General features: G+C 34.0%; 1 protein-coding gene across 1 annotated transcript; it reads right to left on the minus strand.

Annotated features, from left to right (window-relative positions):
* Positions 1-429: 429 nt before the first annotated feature.
* On the minus strand, positions 430-19,826 carry LOC129001095 (E3 ubiquitin-protein ligase Siah2-like). The gene is made up of 4 exons (XM_054428266.1): positions 19,761-19,826; positions 4,303-4,568; positions 2,900-3,192; positions 430-2,367 (listed from the first exon to the last, which is right to left on the minus strand). The coding sequence occupies exons 1-4, from the start codon at positions 19,761-19,763 to the stop codon at positions 2,108-2,110; spliced, it is 822 nt and encodes a 273-aa protein (XP_054284241.1). The 5' UTR covers positions 19,764-19,826; the 3' UTR covers positions 430-2,107.
* Positions 19,827-20,096: the final 270 nt, after the last annotated feature.

The raw sequence follows: 20,096 nt of genomic DNA on the forward strand, positions 1-20,096 counted from the left end.
CTTAAGACAAATAGAATAGTTTTGTTTCAATGAAAGCAAGTGAAATTACACCTGACGCTCGCTCAGATTAGATGAAACGTCTATAACCGTATCAACTCTCTTATCAACAGTTCCGCTATAACCACCTATGGATTTTATCTAGGCCTATGTGATAGTGGCAAACCCTCTCTAGCCCGAAGTAATGTGTTAAACAGTTTTGACTACAACTAGCGTCCTAGGATGTTAAGGTCTAGGGGTTTTTTTTTAAATTCAAACCACAGGACCATGGGGAATGTTTAGTAAAAAAGTAATGAAAAGTTGATTTAATTAAATTTTCAGACCATTTATTGTTGATTATTTTACCAAACAATTATTTACAGGTTTACAACTAACAAGAAACATAAATAAATCTTAAAAGCTATCTTAAACATAATAATACAGAAAATCAAAATGAAATATAAATTACAGGCTTGTAAAAAACATAAAATCAAACAAGTTTATATACTGAGTTACAAATCAGATAATCATGTTAATCAGTAATAATTTGAGAGAAATTTTAAGAGCGACAAGTCACTCAATCCAACTTAACCATTTTGGTAATAGTTAATAATAATGAAAGTCAGTTTTTCATTCCTCTAACAGCTCTTGTGACAAATTCTAATGTTTGGGAAGCAATACTATTGTATTCAAAATTGTTTACAAAGTAAGGTAAGATGTTGTATTAAGTAATAAAGTAACTGGAAAATGCGGTATAGTAGGTGATCACGAATTTATAATCAATAGTTAGGTTACTTTTCTGTATGAAAACTTACATCAGTTTCAGTAAATCAACTTATTGTGTAAGACAAAAAGATATTTTCCAATAAATGTACACAAAATTAAGTTTTAAAATGCATAAATAGTAAAGACTTTTTATAATTTTTCTTTTGATAGTTTAAACCCTTAATTGTGACTGAAAATTAGATACTTGAAGAATATTAGATAGTAAAAATTAACTAAATAAACTCTTAGCCAATAACTAATAGCCCGTTTATTCATAAGAAGACGAGTTAAATTCTATTTCAATTTTATAATAAGACTTAAAATTTGAACCAACTATCTATTAAAAATTTGAACAAACAAGTTTTTTAAATAAGTAACTTTAGTTTTATTTCATTCCTAGATCCTTGAAGAAAGTCCTTTAAAACAACACTATAACATAAAGCCTGCAACCACACATCAACATAAGAGCAAACTGCTTTAAAATCTGTGAAGAAAAGGAAATGCAACATAATACAACCTGAAATTTTCTCTGAACAATCCATTGATATCACTGACTGACATGTTTGAGCTTATAAGAACAAAAAAGCAACGTAAAAAAGATATATTTATTTTAGCAATTTAAAAAGTGAAGGTAGGTACAGCAAATAAATCATAGGTACCTTATAAAACATTGAATATAACTTAAATTAAAATAATAATTACTGTCAACAACACTCCTCTTCATACTGTTTTTTAGTTATATTTTATATTTTTTAAAGATAACTGAGAAAATCCTAATGATCTATAGTCATTTACATTGGTTATATCATAACTTATACATATAAAATCATATATTGAATTAATGTTTAAAATTACTGTTGGATTGCTACTGCTTGCAATCAAATGAAAAGCCGCCTACACACAGCACAACTTATCAGTACAAAATCTAAAGGTTGTAGAACACTACACTTGGCAACACTCGGGGAAGCCAAGCACAGTGCAGTGGAAAGCTTTTTCTTTATCTTTTTCTGAGCATTTGGCAAAACTAGCGGAAGTTTGGGCCTAAAGAAACTGGGCCGAGATAACACAAGAGTACCGGAAAATATAAAAGAGGTCCCGAAAATACTTGAAGAGCACAGTTGTCTGCCCGTCGCCGTTTTCGCTGCCGCAGCGCTGCACACACCTATCAAGTAGGTGCACCACAAACGAAAAACTTCTACTAAGATCTCCCATGGCAGATATGAGAAGAAGTTTTCAACTGTGCGTCCGCGAAAGTTGTCAAGTGTGCTTACGAGGTAAGATACTCAAATTTTTGCTGGAGCAGTGGGAATTATTCCACCACAACAAGCTTCGCTTTCGCAAGAGATGTCAAATGTACTACTTAAGCTTACTCAATCAGTGATTTGACTGCATCATTCCTTACCTCTGTTATCATTAGATCATATTTCAACTCATTATCAGTGATGAAACTGAAAATCATTGATCGAGGAAAATAGAAGGAGTTTCCAGTGGCATTGTTTTGATCCATCTTGAATTTCATAGAAGAGAAAAATTCTTTGTCTTCTGATCGGAACCAAATCCTTATATAAACGTCACAAGTCGGTTTACCCACAAATACTGGATGAAAGCTGAACCGATACTCGTCATCTGCAAAGTCACCAGTAAATTTAGGATACATGATTATTGATACAAAAAATTTGCAGCATTAATTTCTTTTAACAGAAAATCCAGTGTGTAAATAAAAAATTGAATTGTTACAGATTGATTTGGATAAGTAACCTTGTATTGTAATTTAAGTGAGCATGTCATAAAAATAATGGAAAAAGCACTTGAACATTAACAATTTATAAACAGATTTCCCCTGTTATATATTTTACTTCTGTACTTCCTATATTAATCTATATTTTAATTATTTACATGTCCATATAATATTTACTTTTCAGTTATGAATAAATTTATGCATGTTAAAAATTCTTTATCCATGCAATGTTTTATTTATTTATTTATTTTTTATTGTTTAAGTAATGGATCAAAAAATATACAAAACATTTCCAGGGAGTTTGTAGGGTTTGGTATGTATCATGAATTGTAAAAAAAAAACCTTTACCTTAGTGTATTCTCACACTCTAGTGTTTTGGTAGGTATAGTATAAAAAGAAAAAGGTTCTGCCCTCACATACCCAAGCAATTTGATGATGGGGTTTCCCTGCTTGAGTATGGTTTCATTCTTTGCCAAAAATAATGCCCACAAGCTGAGAACAGCAATACGCCTTTACCATCAACATAACTTTGGGGAGTACTCAATGTATGCTTAGTTCCAGAGTATATTTTCTCCAGGGGATGTTTGTCTTCTATGTGGAACGGAATGTTCTCAACTGACCCAAACCAACTGCAGTTTGGAAATTTACACTCTGTCGGCCGGAAACGGCAAAAGGTCTCATGGTCATCACCTGGCTTCACTAGATATGAACATCTGTTGAAATAATAACAAATTATAAACTGTACAATTGTTGTATGACAATACAGAACTAATACTATTTTAAGAAAAGGGTTCCTATCTAAACACTCCATCCACCCTTGTTGAATGATTCTCGATAAAAAAAAACAAAAGATAAATAAACATAAAAGGGCAACTTGGTTTCAATTTTATGTCCAAGTGTATATTATTATTATGTACGTGCTTACGTATGAGAAGAGTAGAGGAGAGGCCTGGTCTCACAGTATGGAATCCAAGTACACAATCACTAGGGGAGATGAATCATTTTTGCCAGTTGAGTAAGCAGCAGTTGAATAAGTTAAGCAACTTATTTTGGAAGTACAAAAACCATGAAGAATATACACATCATGTTGTCACAGTGGTAAAGTAAACCTACCTAAAGTCAGACCAAATAAATACATGCAAGAAATGTTTACCGGTAACAGCTTTAAGTCGGGAAACATTTGTAGAACACGCTAAAAAATAAGGCCGGGTCCAAAAAATGCTAAAATATTTTTTCAAGAAGCATTTATTATTTCAAAGCGCTATTAAATAGCGTGAGTATTTCAGTTAGTTACATAAGCATTTAGTCGGGTCTTTTTAACTCATCGAAAATTATTACTGTAATAACTGTAGTTTTAAAATAACTTCTGTATATAACGGTACTTGACATTTGCTCGATTTCGAGCAACAGGTACACTAGTCATTTTAAAAGCCTTACCTAAGCAATATCAGTTTTAACGAACTACCCATAGAGAATAATTAACCTATTACACTGTGAGTTCCGTTTGATGCCCCCAGAGCCAAAAACCACAATCAAATTCAAATATGTCTCCATTAGCTATCAAGCTAAAACGTTATTTATCAAAATTGAACAAAAATAATTTGATTCTGATTAAATTTGATAATTAATCTTGACAACTTGCCCTCATCATCTTGGCAACTTTACTAGATGCTGACTTTTGATTACAAAATCAACAATTGACTAATGACAATGAAACACAAAAATAGTTCTTACAAAGAAATGCTAACACGACAATTCTATTTCAATATACATTCATTTTAAGAATTGAGGTCTAAATTAAGATGTTTCAAAGCAAATAGTACCTATCAAACCGGCAGCAATGAGGTAGAATCTCCAAAATCTGTGAGAACACTGTATTTTGTTGCAAGTTTGAGAGGCCATTGCGGCATTTTGGGCAGGCATTCTGTTTTGTAGTAGACATCAACTTATCCATACACTTTTTACAGACTGCATGACCGTTGACACAAAGCACAGACTGTCTATCTAGAAGGCAGAGGCAGACTGGACATTGAAGGGTAGAGAGCAGTGACTCCAAAGAATTCTTCAACTCATTTTGTTCTAACTGATCCTGTAAAAAAATAATTTGTGCTTGAAACTAAATTTAATTTGATTTTACAAATAATACCAGGGGACTGAGGTGTTTGATTTGTTCAAGAGGTAAACAAATATAATATAACCTATAAGCCTACAAATATTTTCAGTTATGCTACGATTAATTAAGTTGTAAAGTCATTTTGTATTCAGTAGACATTCACTCATTCTTAATTTACCTAACAATCTTTTTCATGTGGACAAGAATCTAGCCTATAAAAATTTCTACCATAAATTTCAATATAAAAACTCATGATACATCTGTTGACCGTTATTACTTTAGTCACTGGGATCGCGGAACGTCGCAACTATAACTACCTATAGGATCGTGGAGTAACACATCAATTCTGGCGGTGCATCATCGAAAACTACAAAACGTTCTTTGCCTTTCCTAGTTCAATATTAGTGTATAATGTTTTGAGGTAAAACACTTAACGTTTTTGAACAGTAATGTGTTAAGTTAACAAAAAACTTGTTAGACTTCAAAAGAAAACTAAATACATTTTAACATTCTGTTGAGAGACAGGTGTTTGCGTTGCACCAATTTTGTCATCTATTTTACTTATTGTTCTGGAATTTAACAGTTTGTAAAATATAATCAGATAAAAAAAACTTAACATTCAGACAAACACATATATATATATACACACAGAATTGTACACACAACACAAATAAACCAAGTCACCTGTCACAGATCTCATATATATGTATAGGCTACAAGCCCAAGGAGGAATCATTGATTAATTATTGCTTGAGCAACTATAATAATTTCTTCGTATATGCCTTTTATACGTCTGACATTATGAATCTTCAAAGATTATTGAACGGATCGAAGCGAAGCTCTTTGGGATCAACTTCAATGCAAACTTTCTAACACTCAATCTCAATAACGGCTGAACGTATTTTAGCCAACCAAGGCTGTTTTATAATGTTTGGTTGGTTTAGGCGTAACCAATTTCAATTTTTGATAATACCTATATATAATTTTAAAATATAACTCAAAGTTTTCAAATTTTAACATTGGACTTATGGGTTGCCATTATGGTTACAAAATAGTGACGTAATGTAAACAAAACAAAGAATCATAGCATATGTTAAAAACAAAAGACACAACCTCAACACAGTACAAAGGAAAAAATTTGGATGATGACCACTGATCAAATAATACAGAGAAAGTCTTATGTAAGGTTTACATTCAAGCTCCAATTTGGAAACGACCACTGATTGAATAGGTAGGCCTATACAGTCATAGATAAAACATACTTCTTTCTAACTATAGTATTTGATTTGATTTGATTAGTAACAGATTTGATATAAGTAGCTCAATAAGGTTATAACTATAACAAATAACATTTTATCTTAAACAATTTGTCAGTGAATCACATTCATGGATCCATCTCATAAATGGTAAACTTAACAGGTCCACGACGTAGGAAGTGGTGAAGGAAGTAGTAAAGGCGAGAAGTGCGGAGTGTGGGGAACGTTTGTGGCAGTTAGATAATTGTATCTAAAATACTTAAATGCTATGGAAAGACTCAACTGGCTTTCACTGCTATGAAAGCAATCCTAGTGAAAGTATTCATTAGTTTATAATGAGTCATGATCATACATCAGACAATTAGAAAAAAAAACTGTTTTATAAACATGTAATTGTCTTTAAGAAATATTACGAGGATAAAATTTGAGAAATCTACTGCAAACAAATAGTTCTTCCATAGTGATTACTGTTTATGTTGTCTGTGAGTGAGTAAACATTCACACCCATAATTTTCTCCTATCTCCAGTGATTGTAATCTATGTGGTCTGCTCTTATCTTTTGTTTGTAAACCACCCACTCTTCAGACCACCATGGAGAGTGTCTTGGAATGTGATGAGAGGACAGTTCACTCATTGCTTGACTGATGTAAACTTTAGACAGTCTTGGTGGTACAAAACATAAGCACACATAGGCTAAAGATAATTTTTGTGTATTAAATATTTCACTTATTGAATTGGATGGTCAAAAAGTCGGATTTAAAGGCAATATTCCACCATAATTGTCAAATGTCTTAAAACATGCGTTATATCATCAGGATTTTAATCTAATAATTTTGGATTTTACCCAGTTAATATTAACTCACTGCCATGCTATTTTCTAGTGAAATTCCCATACAGGGATAAACATATTACCGTAGGTCTCATGGTAAGAACTAGACCTAGGACCAATTTACTTTGTCACTTCGATGTCCCCAGAGGCCAAAAACGCTATTTGTAAAAGTGTATTTACAGAGTGGGGCAGAACGTATTATGCGTAATACTCCAGCCTTCCAGTCCAAGTCACGATGGTGACTGGAATGGACATAGTATGCGTGAAGTCCTTAAGGGATAACTTCACAAAATTTAATTGGATTTTGATAAAGTGCCAACGTGTGAACCTATGTTGATTCTAACGAGTTCACTAACCAGTATGATTGGAAGTCTGGGGTTTTATGGGGGGTAACATTAATTTTCCCATTTCCACCCACAGAACAAAAACATTTAATTTAAATTGTTTATATTTTTCTCATATGAAGAAAAAGTAAAAGTAAACAAGTTTTAGTAATCCTACTAATATTATAAATGAGAAAGTTTGGATGTATGGATGTATGGATGTATGGATGTATGTTTGTGACAAGTGAACGCGAAAAATACTGGTCGGATTGGGCTGAAATTTGGCATGATGATAGCTCACATTCCCGATTAACATATATGCATATTCTTATTTCAAAAATCCTTTCGGGCTCCGCCCCAGTGGCTCTGGAGTTTCCCATGTTAACCTTATGAGAAATGGAATTATTGAATCTTAACAGCTGTTTCAATTAAACAAGTTGGTTCTGTTCTATGATGTTCAATAGCATTAAAGTTACAAGGATTACCAACAGGGTGCAGCACTATTATTTCTTTTACATTTACATAATTTATGACAACAGCTAATTTGCAACCAAAAGGTGAGTGAGCGTAGCGAACGAACTTCAACCTGGAGGCGAGTTAGCGTAGCGAACGAGCTAACCTGAAGGCAAGTGAGCGCAGCGAACGAGCTCCAACCTAAAGGTGAGTGAGCGTAGCGAACGAGCTCCAACCTAAAGGGGAGTGAGCGTAGCGAACAAACTTCAACCAGGACGTGATTGAGCCATGCGAACGAGATAATCTTGAAAATTAAGAAGTTAAACGGGGCAAAGCCCGCGGGTTACAGCTAGTTTTTAGTATATAACTACAATTATAATAGACAAAACTGTGTAAAATTATTATTACATTTTTATGATGTTTATCGTTAAATAAAACCTCTCTGAGTATTGGTAAAATATTTTTGAAAAAACTAATACATTTATCAAAAGTTGATAAAGTAAAACTTTTTTCAAAATACTGTTTTTAAATTACTAAAGCCTTTACTGGTAATATTATGAAAGTTTATTGACTAGTTGATGTAAAAAAACATAGGCAGAATTCTGTCTATTTTTAACGTTTGACCCATAGAGTAGTGGCGGCTTTGATGTCGTTTTAATATTTGTGAGACCGTTTTAATATTTTATGTAGGTATACAACTATGGAAATACAATTTATAAACTATGTAAAATGATTAAAATTATATAATTTTACATTATATAAAATTAATAAATTAGGTATAGTGTTGTACATTGACTCCCTCTTATCCGGACTCCTCAGGACCGAGGCCAGTCCGGATAACGGGTTTTCCAGTTAAACCGACGTCCCCAAAAAATTATTATGTAACCCAAATATTTGCGGGCTTAAATTTAGGAGAGCATTGTATTTAGACATGTGATCACTGGTCTAAAATTTTTCCCACGAGAACAGTTGTTTTAGTACCACCCACTTCCTGCCAATCTAGTCCGGTTAAACCGATGTGCTGATAAAAATTGTAAGGTTAAAGAGATGTCATTTCCGCTGAGTGTAGTCAGGTTAAACCGATGTCCGGATAAGAGGGAGTCTACACTGTATTACATAGTATACTATTATTCATTTTAGGTGTCTTCGGTCAGTTGAACCAATCACACCCTAGGTGCGTCTTAGGTGTAGGGGACCGAAGTACACAATTGCAGACGAATCTGTAACCTCATTTTAGGTGTCTTCGGTCAGTTGAACCAATCACACCCTAGGTGCGTCTTAGGTGTAGGGGACCGAAGTACACAATTGCAGACGAATCTGTAACCTCATTTTAGGTGTCTTCGGTCAGTTGAACCGATCACACCCTAGGTGCGTCTTAGGTGTAGGGGACCGAAGTACACAATTGCAGACGAATCTGTAACCTCATTTTAGGTGTCTTCGGTCAGTTGAACCAATCACACCCTAGGTGCGTCTTAGGTGTAGGGGACCGAAGTACACAATTGCAGACGAATCTGTAACCTCATTTTAGGTGTCTTCGGTCAGTTGAACCGATCACACCCTAGGTGCGTCTTAGGTGTAGGGGACCGAAGTACACAATTGCAGACGAATCTGTAACCTCATTTTAGGTGACCTCGGTCAGTTGAACCAATCACACCCTAGGTGCGTCTTAGGTGTAGGGGACCGAAGTACACAATTGCAGACGAATCTGTAACCTCAAAATTATGCCCTTGTGTTTGGTGGTAGACTGAGTCGAGGTAGGAAGGTAGCAGGAGACACAAGTCTTGCACCCAAGCGGGGGTAGTAGGAACTTGAAAGTATTAATATAAAATACACATCATCGGACTCACAGACTGAAGACACCACTCTAGGGTTAAATAACCTTTGCAAACCTGCAGACTAAGCGAATTTCCATTTACCTGGGTGGATTTCTACAAAAATATTCCCTGAAAATTGTTAGATTTGTTCCCTATTTAAATAACATAAATTTTAATGAGTACCTAGGTTTGCTGCTACAGAGAAGGTATTGAGGTGTGTGTTTTATCGAAATGTTCATAGCTTAGTATGAAATAAACAAAATTGCAAAATTTGATTAAAATATATCCATAAACAAACAAACTACAACAATTTATTTACTCTCCATAAGAAAAACATGGGAATTTAAAATTTAAAGTTTTTAGCGAATTTCCCTATAGGGAAGTAGCTATTACCGTAGGTGGCACGGTAAGACCTAGACCCGGGACCGATTTACATTTTCATTTTGATGTCCCCAGAGGCCAAAAACACCATTCGTTCAAATTTTTATATATGTATATATATATCTTCTATAAGTATAAAAGAGGATGTTTGTATATATATTTGTTTGTTTGTTTGTTTGGATGTGATAAACTCAGACACCGCTGAACCGATTGCCACGAAACTTGGTACATACGTGTAGAATGTCATGGTATAGGTTTATACACCATCAATTTCGTGATCCGTCCAATCGGCTCCGCCCCAGTGGCTCTGGAGTTTCCCATGTTAACCTTATGAGAAATGGAATTAATGAATCTTAACAGCTGTTTTTCAATTAAACAAGTTGGTTCTGTTCTATGATGTTCAATAGCATTAAAGTTACAAGGATTACCAATAGGGTGCAGCTCTATTATTTCTTTTACATTTATGACAACAGCTAATTTGCGACCAAAAGGTAAGTGAGCGTAGCAAACGAACTTCAACCTGGAGGCGAGTTAGCGTAGCGAACAAGCTAACCTGAAGGCAAGTGAGCGTAGCGAACGAGCTAACCTGAAGGCAAGTGAGCGCAGCGAACGAGCTCCAACCTAAAGGTGAGTGAGCGTAGCGAACGAGCTCCAACCTAAAGGTGAGTGAGCGTAGCGAACGAACTTCAACCAGGACGTGATTGAGCCATGCGAACGAGATCATCTTGAAAATTAAGAAGTTAAACGGGGCAAAGCCCGCGGGATTATAAATAGTCAAAGGCAAGACAACGTCTGCCGGGTTCAGCTAGTACCTATATATATATATAGACTTATATATATATATATATTTATATATATATATATATATATATATATATACCTATATATATATATACACGGCCGCGCCCGGGAAGCCAGTCACATAAAATATACACTGGAAGTCAGTCAGTTGCACCCCCCAATATATTTCAAGACCATGATATATATATAATATATGTTGGTAAATATCTTAAGCCTAGACATATCTGAACGTATATATCTCTTTTTTTCTTAAAAATACTAAAATATAATTACGTAAAAAATGCTATGCTAATGCAGTCACCTCCGCATTTGCATGGGAAAGCCAGTCACGTAAAATTTGTGCTGCTAAGCCAGTCACTATATATTTTACCGCATACCACTGGAATCCAGTCACTGAAAATCCACCCGGGTATCCCGTCACTTCAGTCACTTTCACCCCTGCCCTTCTACTTTGTGATATTTATTTGTTCTACAAGCTTGAAAATCCGCACCTCAAACAAATGGATTATGCTTCAGGCATTGAGCACTGTCATAACCCATCTTTCGCACTTCATTTTAATTAGTTGTCTTCCAGATTACTTAACAATTACTATTCTTAGTGATGTGGGCCGGGTAAATACCCAGTGGGTAGGTAAATATAAATTGGGTTTTTACCCGGGTATTTACCCCAGGCCAGGGTAAATACCCAAAAACTGGGTATTTATATTTTTTATTAAAGTTAGAGTTGATTGAGATGTTTTTTTGCAGTTATTACCCTGTAAGGATGGTAAAATGATAATTAAATGTGTTAAACAAAATTTCATATGGTCACTACTAGTATTTTACTTCTGGGTATAATCACCATAAATATCCAGGACTGAGCATAAAGCATAATCGGTATTAGAACCCTGGTCGCATGGTTGCACTGGTCTTGACTACTTATGATTTTTTAATTTCTATGATAAATAGATGAATTTATTTGATTAAAAGTGAAAAAATGATTTGCAAAGTAATTATTATTATTTAGAAAGACAGGAAAATTTAACATAGTAGTGGCCTTTGTGTAAACAACTTAAGAAAATAATTAAAATTCAATCTATAGGATGGCAGGATTTAATAATATTTTTGTTCTAGATCTTATGTTGGTATCAAAAAAAAAAAATAAACTAATTTCATAAAGTTGTGATTCAAAACATTTGAATCTATAGCACAATAAATCTCTCAAAATTATATTAAGTTAGACCAAAAAACAGGAGAAAGGCTACATTTTTTAGTAGGTTTATCCAAATATATTATTGTTTCCAACCAAGCGGTAACACAGATGAAATGTTTAATTACCTAGAATTCTGCCATTCTGCCTATGTCAATCAGGCCTTAGGTCTGTCTATCTTTCCAAACCATAAATATCAGCATCATAAATATTTAACAATTCCTGGATATTTATAAATTAAAATAATTTTGTTTATGTTATTTAATTAGTTATAAATTTATGAAATGATAAAAATTGAAATAGCCACAGCCTTTTTAATATACTATTTTTTAGTAAGTAAAATTTAACTGATGTTACTCGATTTAAGACACAAAACCCCATGCTTATTTAGAAACTTTATGTATTATTTAAAAAAAGTGCTAAATCATTAAATAAAAGGTACTAGCACAGGTTCAAGTTAATGTTAAAGGTGTTATAGACTATCCTAATTTATCATGTAATGATAACAATAACATATTAAGGGGTAAATATAAATGAATTTAAAATCGTTTTCATAAATACCCAAAATACCCGGGTATTTATGGATTTTGGGTATTTACCCGGGTAAATACCCAGGGTATTTACCCCGAGTTTTAAATACCCAGGTATTTTACATCACTAACTATTCTACAGATTAAATACCTAAATGTCAATGTAATCTTTGGTCGTCTTAATAGTCGTCCTGGCAACTGTGGATACAAATATGTACCGTACTAATTCGCAAGCGTAAGGTGGGAAGTTATTGCTTTATAGTCGCACAATTAGGCCTATTGTTGAGTCCTTGGAGGCAAGCGGCCATCTTGGATGATTTCAAAAAGCTGCAAAATTTATCGTCCAAAAATATTTTTCAAACACCAAAGTGTTTATAATTTAAATAGCTAGTATACTGTGGGTTTATAAATGTTCTTTGTAGTTTTGAATTATTCTCCAAGGGAGTCCATAAAATAAGTTAACGGTCACGGTCATCTTGGAAAAAGGCCAACTAATACGAAAACAATATCCTGTGTTGCGCGGGCCGTAGCACACAAATAGTTTTCCCGCCTCAAACAATCAAAGGCGTGTGGAACAAGGCAAAATTCTTGTCTCTTTTGTGGCGAGAGGTAGGGGCGAGCCTAACGGGTTCCATTGATGGGCTACCCGGCTACCAACCGACCTGGGGTAGCGACTAGCGAGCCAGTGGATGGTTAAAGGTTCTGCCGGTTATTTCCATCTTATTGCTGGTTCTCGAGCTTTTGAGCTCGTTGTACAGTGAAATATTACTTCCCTATTTTATATAGCCACAATCAAAGCGATTTTTACAAGAAAGAATGAAGATATAGACTCAGTGATGTGTGGTTACTTAATTAAATCATGTTCCTTTATTGTTTACCCTTTTGTAAGAGCCAATAATCAATCAACTTATATTTCTTTATTTTTCGATTTATTATCTATATCAATTCAAGAGGTAGCCCTGTACCTGGTTAACAAATATACCGATTACATTTAACGTGTTTTCTTTGAGTTACGCCCCATGGGATTCCAAAGTTTCACAATGTTTACATTTTTGAAGAATGTAGATAACAGAATGTTTAACGAAGTCAGCTTTAAATGCTGTCAATAAAGTTCTTTGATTTTGCGGTCCAAAAGGTAGAAACTATTCGAATTGTGAAACTTTTAATTTTTGCTACGAGCCTGTTAATTGGAGATTGTGACTTTCTTAATTTAAGGAAGAAAACGTATTAACATGACGTGTTTGGAGTGGGATTTGAAATATGTGACGTGTATCAAACTTTTTCTCTTCAAAATCCTCTCCGATGTAAAACACAGGTACGGCAGCTAGGTTTATTAGAATTCAAAAGTTTTTTAATTGTCCTCCAATGTTTAGAAATTATTTTTCGATCAAGTTGTTTAATGAATAAATAATTGTTTTGCCAAATTATGTTTCGAAAACAGGAACTAAAAATAGATCAGGAAATAGATATTTTAGTTCAGAAAACAAAGCCAATCAAATAGGCCTACGTACTTTTTAAATAAAAACACTGGTCAGATGGTTTTTAACTTTGCTTTTTATTTACTTCAATAAATTTCTAATAAAAATCACCACAGGTACTAATCTATATAAATAAAATTAGAGTTTTGTCTGTACATTGCTCAGAATCATCAACTTTTAGATTATTTTTACGTTTTAAACATTCAAGAATCCGAAAAAAGTTTCATCTCAATTCCGTTATTATCTCAATCATCAATTATTATCTCAATTCCGTTGTTGTCTATCTTCCGTCTGTCACGGTCCAAAGGCCATTTTACGCGGCCTTCTCCTGAAAACGAGAGTACCTATCAAGATCCTCGAATCATTTTAATGTATTCACTGGATTGGCGAAAGTGTCTTTAGCTATTAAAATATGGCCTCGTTACTTTGTAAAAAAAACTTACGGACGTTTAAAACCCAATTTTGTGCGATTTTTGTCAAGTTTTCTCACAATGTTTATCACATAATTATCATATGAAATAGCGAACAGCTGTTCGGATCAAGATTATTTTTCTCTAGCTGTCACTGATATGTTTACATTGAATATTGTTTACAAATACCGCAATCATTTCAGATCAAGTTTCAAAAGCAAATCCAAACCAAGTTGGATTAAAACCGTTTTTCCTTACATAACGGATTTAATTAATCGCAAGTGCAATAATGTGTAGGGTAACCGTAAATGAAAATAGAGCTTCTTTGTGTATAGAATTTCTATCGAGTTTTGGGTTTATAACCGGGGAAAAGACTTTGACTCAGTGTTCTATATGCCTGGGAAACTTACATTTTTTACATAAGCGTTACCAATAGCTTACATATAAGGTTTCAACTCGTTGACGGCACTTCAATGGTGGTTGTGTAAAGTGTTTAGAGACAACTGCAGTGGGTGATTGTAACAAAGGTTTACGGATTATGCTCAAATCGTATTTCTAATGTGTCTTCTCAACGCTATGTGCTGCTCGCTGGACCATACGTCCAACAGACCAATTATCCATCTCTTGGGTTCGTAGGCTTAAACAATTATTCATAAGTTGGTAGCACATATAACTCAGTGTTCCGTACGGACAGGCCAAGAGCACCTTTGATAGTGAAATTTCCAACCTGAATGTTTAATGGCGAGGTTGAGGTATAGTATTTTAACTATATATTGTTTGGTTAGTTAGGTAAGGTTAACCTAACCTAACTAACCAAACGATATATGGAATTAAACAATCGAATAATCAATATTACTAATTTAGTTGTTTGTGCCAACAGATATGGAAGTGTACCCCTCATAGATCTATTACGCATTTTTTTTTACTTGAAACTGTCAGATACTGTATTTGTTTGTATAGTTTGGCTAGCATATCTGAAAATATGCAAACCAATAGTTTTTCTTTATTTAGGAAGGTTTCAACTGACCACTAGAGGATCCCCGTGCGTAGAACGGGCACACAGCTAGTAATTAATATTTAATTAATACATCTTATCTTACTAATATTATAAATGTGAAAGTTTGTGTGTTTGTTTGTTTGTTTGAAGTTCAATCACGCATTAACTACTGGCACAGAAGATATACTGTTTTAAATTTATAAATAATTTGTCATATTGTGCGAATCTTGGTGATTTGAATTTGGTAATTTGCTTTTTTCTGCTGTTTAGGTTCAGTGGTAGAACATTATTATGGATATGGTAGATGTTTTATACTACTGTATATTATACCGTAAATTAAAGAAACGACACGACGAGTGTCGTTGTCAATAATGTCGTCTGATTCTGACTGATGTCAGATGTTACACTGAACCGGTCACAGGGATAATAATTAGTTGTAACCTACCACTAGCTTACCTAACTAAGTTTGAGTGTTGCTATTTGCAGTGTGGGATGATTGCACTGGACAGTTTAGCTATCTATTTCAGAAAAATAAAGTTTAAAATAAATCAAATTCTAGGATCTGTTCTTAAGTTGTGGCCGTTTTGAGATGGATGCTTTCAGAGTTCAGTTTAGCCTAGCCTGAACAACTGGATTAGTAGCTTGACTTAGTGGTTCATCCATGTTTAGTTTATAAACACTAATCAATGCCTAATCTAGATTATAGGTGCCTTATTCTACTCTGTTTTAAAACTAATATACATAGGCATAAGCTTTAATTTTTGTATTAAATACTGTGTGATTTTCATACTACTAATAGCCTTCTTTGAATTCAGCGTGAAAAATACTGAGTAATTTCTATAGTTTCGGCCATTTAGGGGAACCAAACAAATTTTTAAAAACTGCATGGGCATACTCTCTAACGTACTATCATATGATGGATTAGCTGAAGGCAGATAAGTCCGATTCAAGCTTATATTGCTTACTATAAAGATTGTTGTAATACAATTAACTTTAACTAGTGGTCGTCCAGTGGTCGAAAACTCGACCAAAAATATGTAATGTACAGGTTTCAAATGATTTAGGCCTAAAACTTTTTTCCCCGTGTGAGTAACTAAGGACTTCTGGATAGTTTAAATATGATATTTATATGTTTCTTACTCAGGAACAATGCCGTTCCGGGACACTATATAAATGGACGTTAACGTGATTATAAATTTGCATTTTACATAGTCAAAATACAATAGGTATTGCGCAACCGTGATATGTTAAGTCATTAACCTTGGTTTACTAATAAAAACTACACCGTATGCTTACTCAAACAAAACAAAACTTGCTTACTGTACAGCAATAAATCACGTAAAGAACAAAACAAAATGAAAATGTAGACTAGAAGACTACTGATACCGTAGTCATCCTAGGCTACTACTACATGATGTTTCAGAACAGAAGTATGGGGATAAAAATATTAAATAACTCATAAAACACCATAAAATCATAGTACTGTACTTAAGTCTTTCTGGTAATAATAACAATGATAAAAATAAGATAAAAATGATGTAAAACACCTCTTATTATTTCTCTTTGTTCTATTCTTTCTTTGGTTTCTCTACATCCACAAGTTGTCATGGTTACTAATCACCCAACGACCCAACCACAAAATATTGTAGTGTTGTGACAGCAGACAGAAGCAGACGATTGTCAGTATGTCAGTGTCAGTGCAAGATTGTCAGTCTGTAGGTGCGAGCGTATAGGTTGACCTTGACGATACTGATCGATATTTCTCCGTTTTGCTTCCATCTTATTTTTGTTAAATGAACTGTAATATTTCAATAATTGGGAACCTACTGCACATAAAAATTACCGTAAATAGTTAAATATATCGTTCATATCGAAATATAAGACTGAAAAACACAGTTAATAAAACATTTTCTTGGGATTTGTGAGGTTATATAATATATAGGCATCATGATGATGCGACTCCAGTTAAGCGAGGTTCTACTGTATTTGCAAGTTACAAATAGAAAACCCATTATATGGTTTGTATTCAATGACCGATGTATTATACAAAATAAATTATAACTTATTTTGATATTAATCAGCAGCATTTATTACAGCTTGCAGCACTTATTGGTATATATAAATATCCCAGTTACTATAAGTAAAAAAAAATAAAACACAAAATTGAGTGGCAATTCAATTTTTATAAACACAGTGTTAAACATTTGACTCTGCAGAATACCGGATGGTAAAGAGTGTTTGGTTTCAAGAAAATAAAATAAAAAATAGTTTAACCTGCTTTACTATTTATTTTGAAAAATAATAGATAGGAAACCATAAGGATAGGTATGGGATTGAACTGAAATAATTGCAGGAAAACTTAAATAGTAAAGTCCACAATCTGTACATTGTTAGAGAGCGAGAGAGAGAGAGAGATAGAGAGAGAGATTTGATAAGGAATCTGAAAAGTAAACAAATAATCGTTTCTGGCGTTCGTTATATTGTACCCCCCTCCCCCCCCCCCCGTATTTGCACTCGTGACCACTTTTTGTTGCTTCCTTATCATTCATCCGTCCCAAAATATAATTCCTGTAATAGTTTGTTTGTAAAATTGAAATTATTATAAAAATATTTTATCTTTCGAGTGTAGTTTCATGGTTATTCTTATCAGATAGAATAATATCGTTGTCATATGTAATAGTTACTCCTTCACGTTACGCAATTGCGTAAAAAACAGTTCCAGTATCTCGGACAAGATTCACGTATATTTCTCGAGATAAAGAAAATCCGTATAGTTCCCGGTCCGTGGAAACACTGTAAATACTAGGATAAAAAATATTGTATAAAGGAGAAGTTGACTAAAATTTCAACTGAAGGTAAAAAAAATCAAAATAACTTAAAATATGAGATGATGAACGGGTAGGATCAAGATTCAACCAATTATAATTAATTAATATTCGACGATCCTTATTAGAGGTGCATCATATTTATTTGGAGTATGAACATGTTTAAACATTAACACGTAGTTAATCACTATCCCAACACAAATAGTAACAAGGAGTAAACGAAGGTTACAGACCGCTGGGTTTTACCGCTACAAAGTAGGGTAGGGTGCCGTACTGGCTACACTACTCCACGATAGAACACACGATGAGACAGTCTCCGCATTGGTATTGCAGTTACGCTTATCGACACAGGCAGCAGCACCGGTTTGCTGTTTTCATACGTATAAAGTGCACGGGAAGCCATACCTGACTGGCTTATGGGAGAGCTGACTGGCTTTCGGGCGGGTGACTGCCACACCGAGTAAATTACCAGCGCACTGACTGCCAAACCGGGTGGGCACAAAAGTATATATATACGTCCGTGAACGCGATAACTTGAGTAATTTTTGTCCGATTTTGATGAAATTTGGTTTCAAGGTGTAAAGCGGGATAAAATTGAATGAGTTCGCGAACCAGCATGATCGGACCATGGGAACGGAGCTTTACGGGGGGTTTTATGGGGTAAAAATTGGTTTTTCTCACTTTTGACCCTCAAAACACAAAATTTCCCAATTTCTCTTTAGACCTTTTTAAAGAGTTTAAAAAAACAATTAATTTAGTATTTAAAAGTATTTTTGTTCGGTTAATAGTAACGGAGAAAATTAAAAAAATTGTAAATTTAAAATTCCCATGTTCTTCTTATGGAGAATATTGTAAAATGTTGTAGTTTGCTTGTTTATGGATGTATTTTGTATTTTGATCAAATTTATTTATTTTGTACTAAGCTATCAATATTTGACAAAAAAACACACTTTATTAGTTTCCTTGTAGCAGCAAACCTAGGTACTCGTTAAACCTAATGTTATTAAAATATATTTAATTGAAAATCAATTAAGACAAATGGAAATTTGCTTAGTCGGCAGGTTTGCTGCGGCGGGGGTATTTATTATCTCCATAGCCTAACCGTTAGGCATTCAATAACACCTCATTATACAAAATTTTTTTTAAGCTCTCCAAATGGTCTGGAAAGAAATTGTGAAATTTTATGTTTTTTGGGCGAAAAAATGGGAAAAACCAATTTCTACCCCATAAAACCCTCCAAAAACCCCATTCCCATAGTTCGATCATGCTGGTCGCCAACTCGCTGGTCGCCCAATTTGAACAGAGGGTGTTTTTGGACTCTGGGGACCTCAAAACAAAAAAGGAAAACAGTCCCGGGTCCGATTTTCCTATATTTCCTATAAAATTTGCTAAAAGTTATGTAAACTAATAATCCAGAGGTTTGGTGGGTGGATTAAGGCTGTTATTACACTATATTAGTTCTAAGAAATATATATGTCTTTGATGAAAGTATTACACAGTGTAATGAATGGACCAACTACTTTAATAGTTGAAATATGATATGATTTGTAAAATCTAAGGGAGTGTTTTAACTATGGTAATATGTTCCCCTAGAGAGAACTATCATATTTGATAAAAGATATATGGCATAATAACTATGATAGTGTATTACTGGCCTAAAGTTAAAATGGGCTGTGAAATTTGTCAAATAAGAGAAAGTTTTGACATTGAAAACATTGAAAAATAGGTCATTATTAATTACAAAAATATTGTGCAATGTAGGCTTGCTCTGGAAATCTCTGTGTTAATGATCAATCCATCACTTAACTTAGTGGTCAGCACTTGAAGAACAACTTTAAAACATTTAACTTTGGTTTTTAGGAATAAAGATTTACATACTCACCATTTTATTTTACTATTCAAACAAGAAATTGTCTTGATCTTGAACCACAACAAAAAAGTCAAACTAGTTCAAACTAACGAGAGGGATAGGATAGACTACTACCAGCAGTTGGTTGCACTTCTTCACTTCTCATCCCTTGAACTTCAACAACTTCAACTAAAATAAATGAATAGTGGAAGTGAAGTGAGAACGAGAACTGACTGAAATTAATGCACTGCTGCTAGGCTGAGGAAGCGGAACTGGACTGAGCGTCGATCGAGCACTTTTTAGATTTCCGGACCAGAAATCTGGAGATAAGAAAGATGACAGGAAGATGTGATCGCCGATCGGAAATAT

The sequence above is a fragment of the Macrosteles quadrilineatus genome, unplaced genomic scaffold (genome assembly GCF_028750875.1).
Source record: "Macrosteles quadrilineatus isolate MER2022 unplaced genomic scaffold, UCM_ALF_1.0 Scaffold_8__2_contigs__length_117827958, whole genome shotgun sequence".
In the NCBI taxonomy this organism is placed as follows: domain Eukaryota; kingdom Metazoa; phylum Arthropoda; class Insecta; order Hemiptera; family Cicadellidae; genus Macrosteles; species Macrosteles quadrilineatus.

Bases quoted from the DNA above. Each gene is read 5' to 3' on its own strand.
- LOC129001095 (XM_054428266.1), bottom strand. The intron at 3,193-4,302 runs GTACTATTTGCT...TTATTTCAACAG, and splicing joins CATTGCTGCCGGTTTGATAG to ATGTTCATATCTAGTGAAGC. The intron at 2,368-2,899 runs GTATGTGAGGGC...GTGACTTTGCAG, and splicing joins CCCATCATCAAATTGCTTGG to ATGACGAGTATCGGTTCAGC.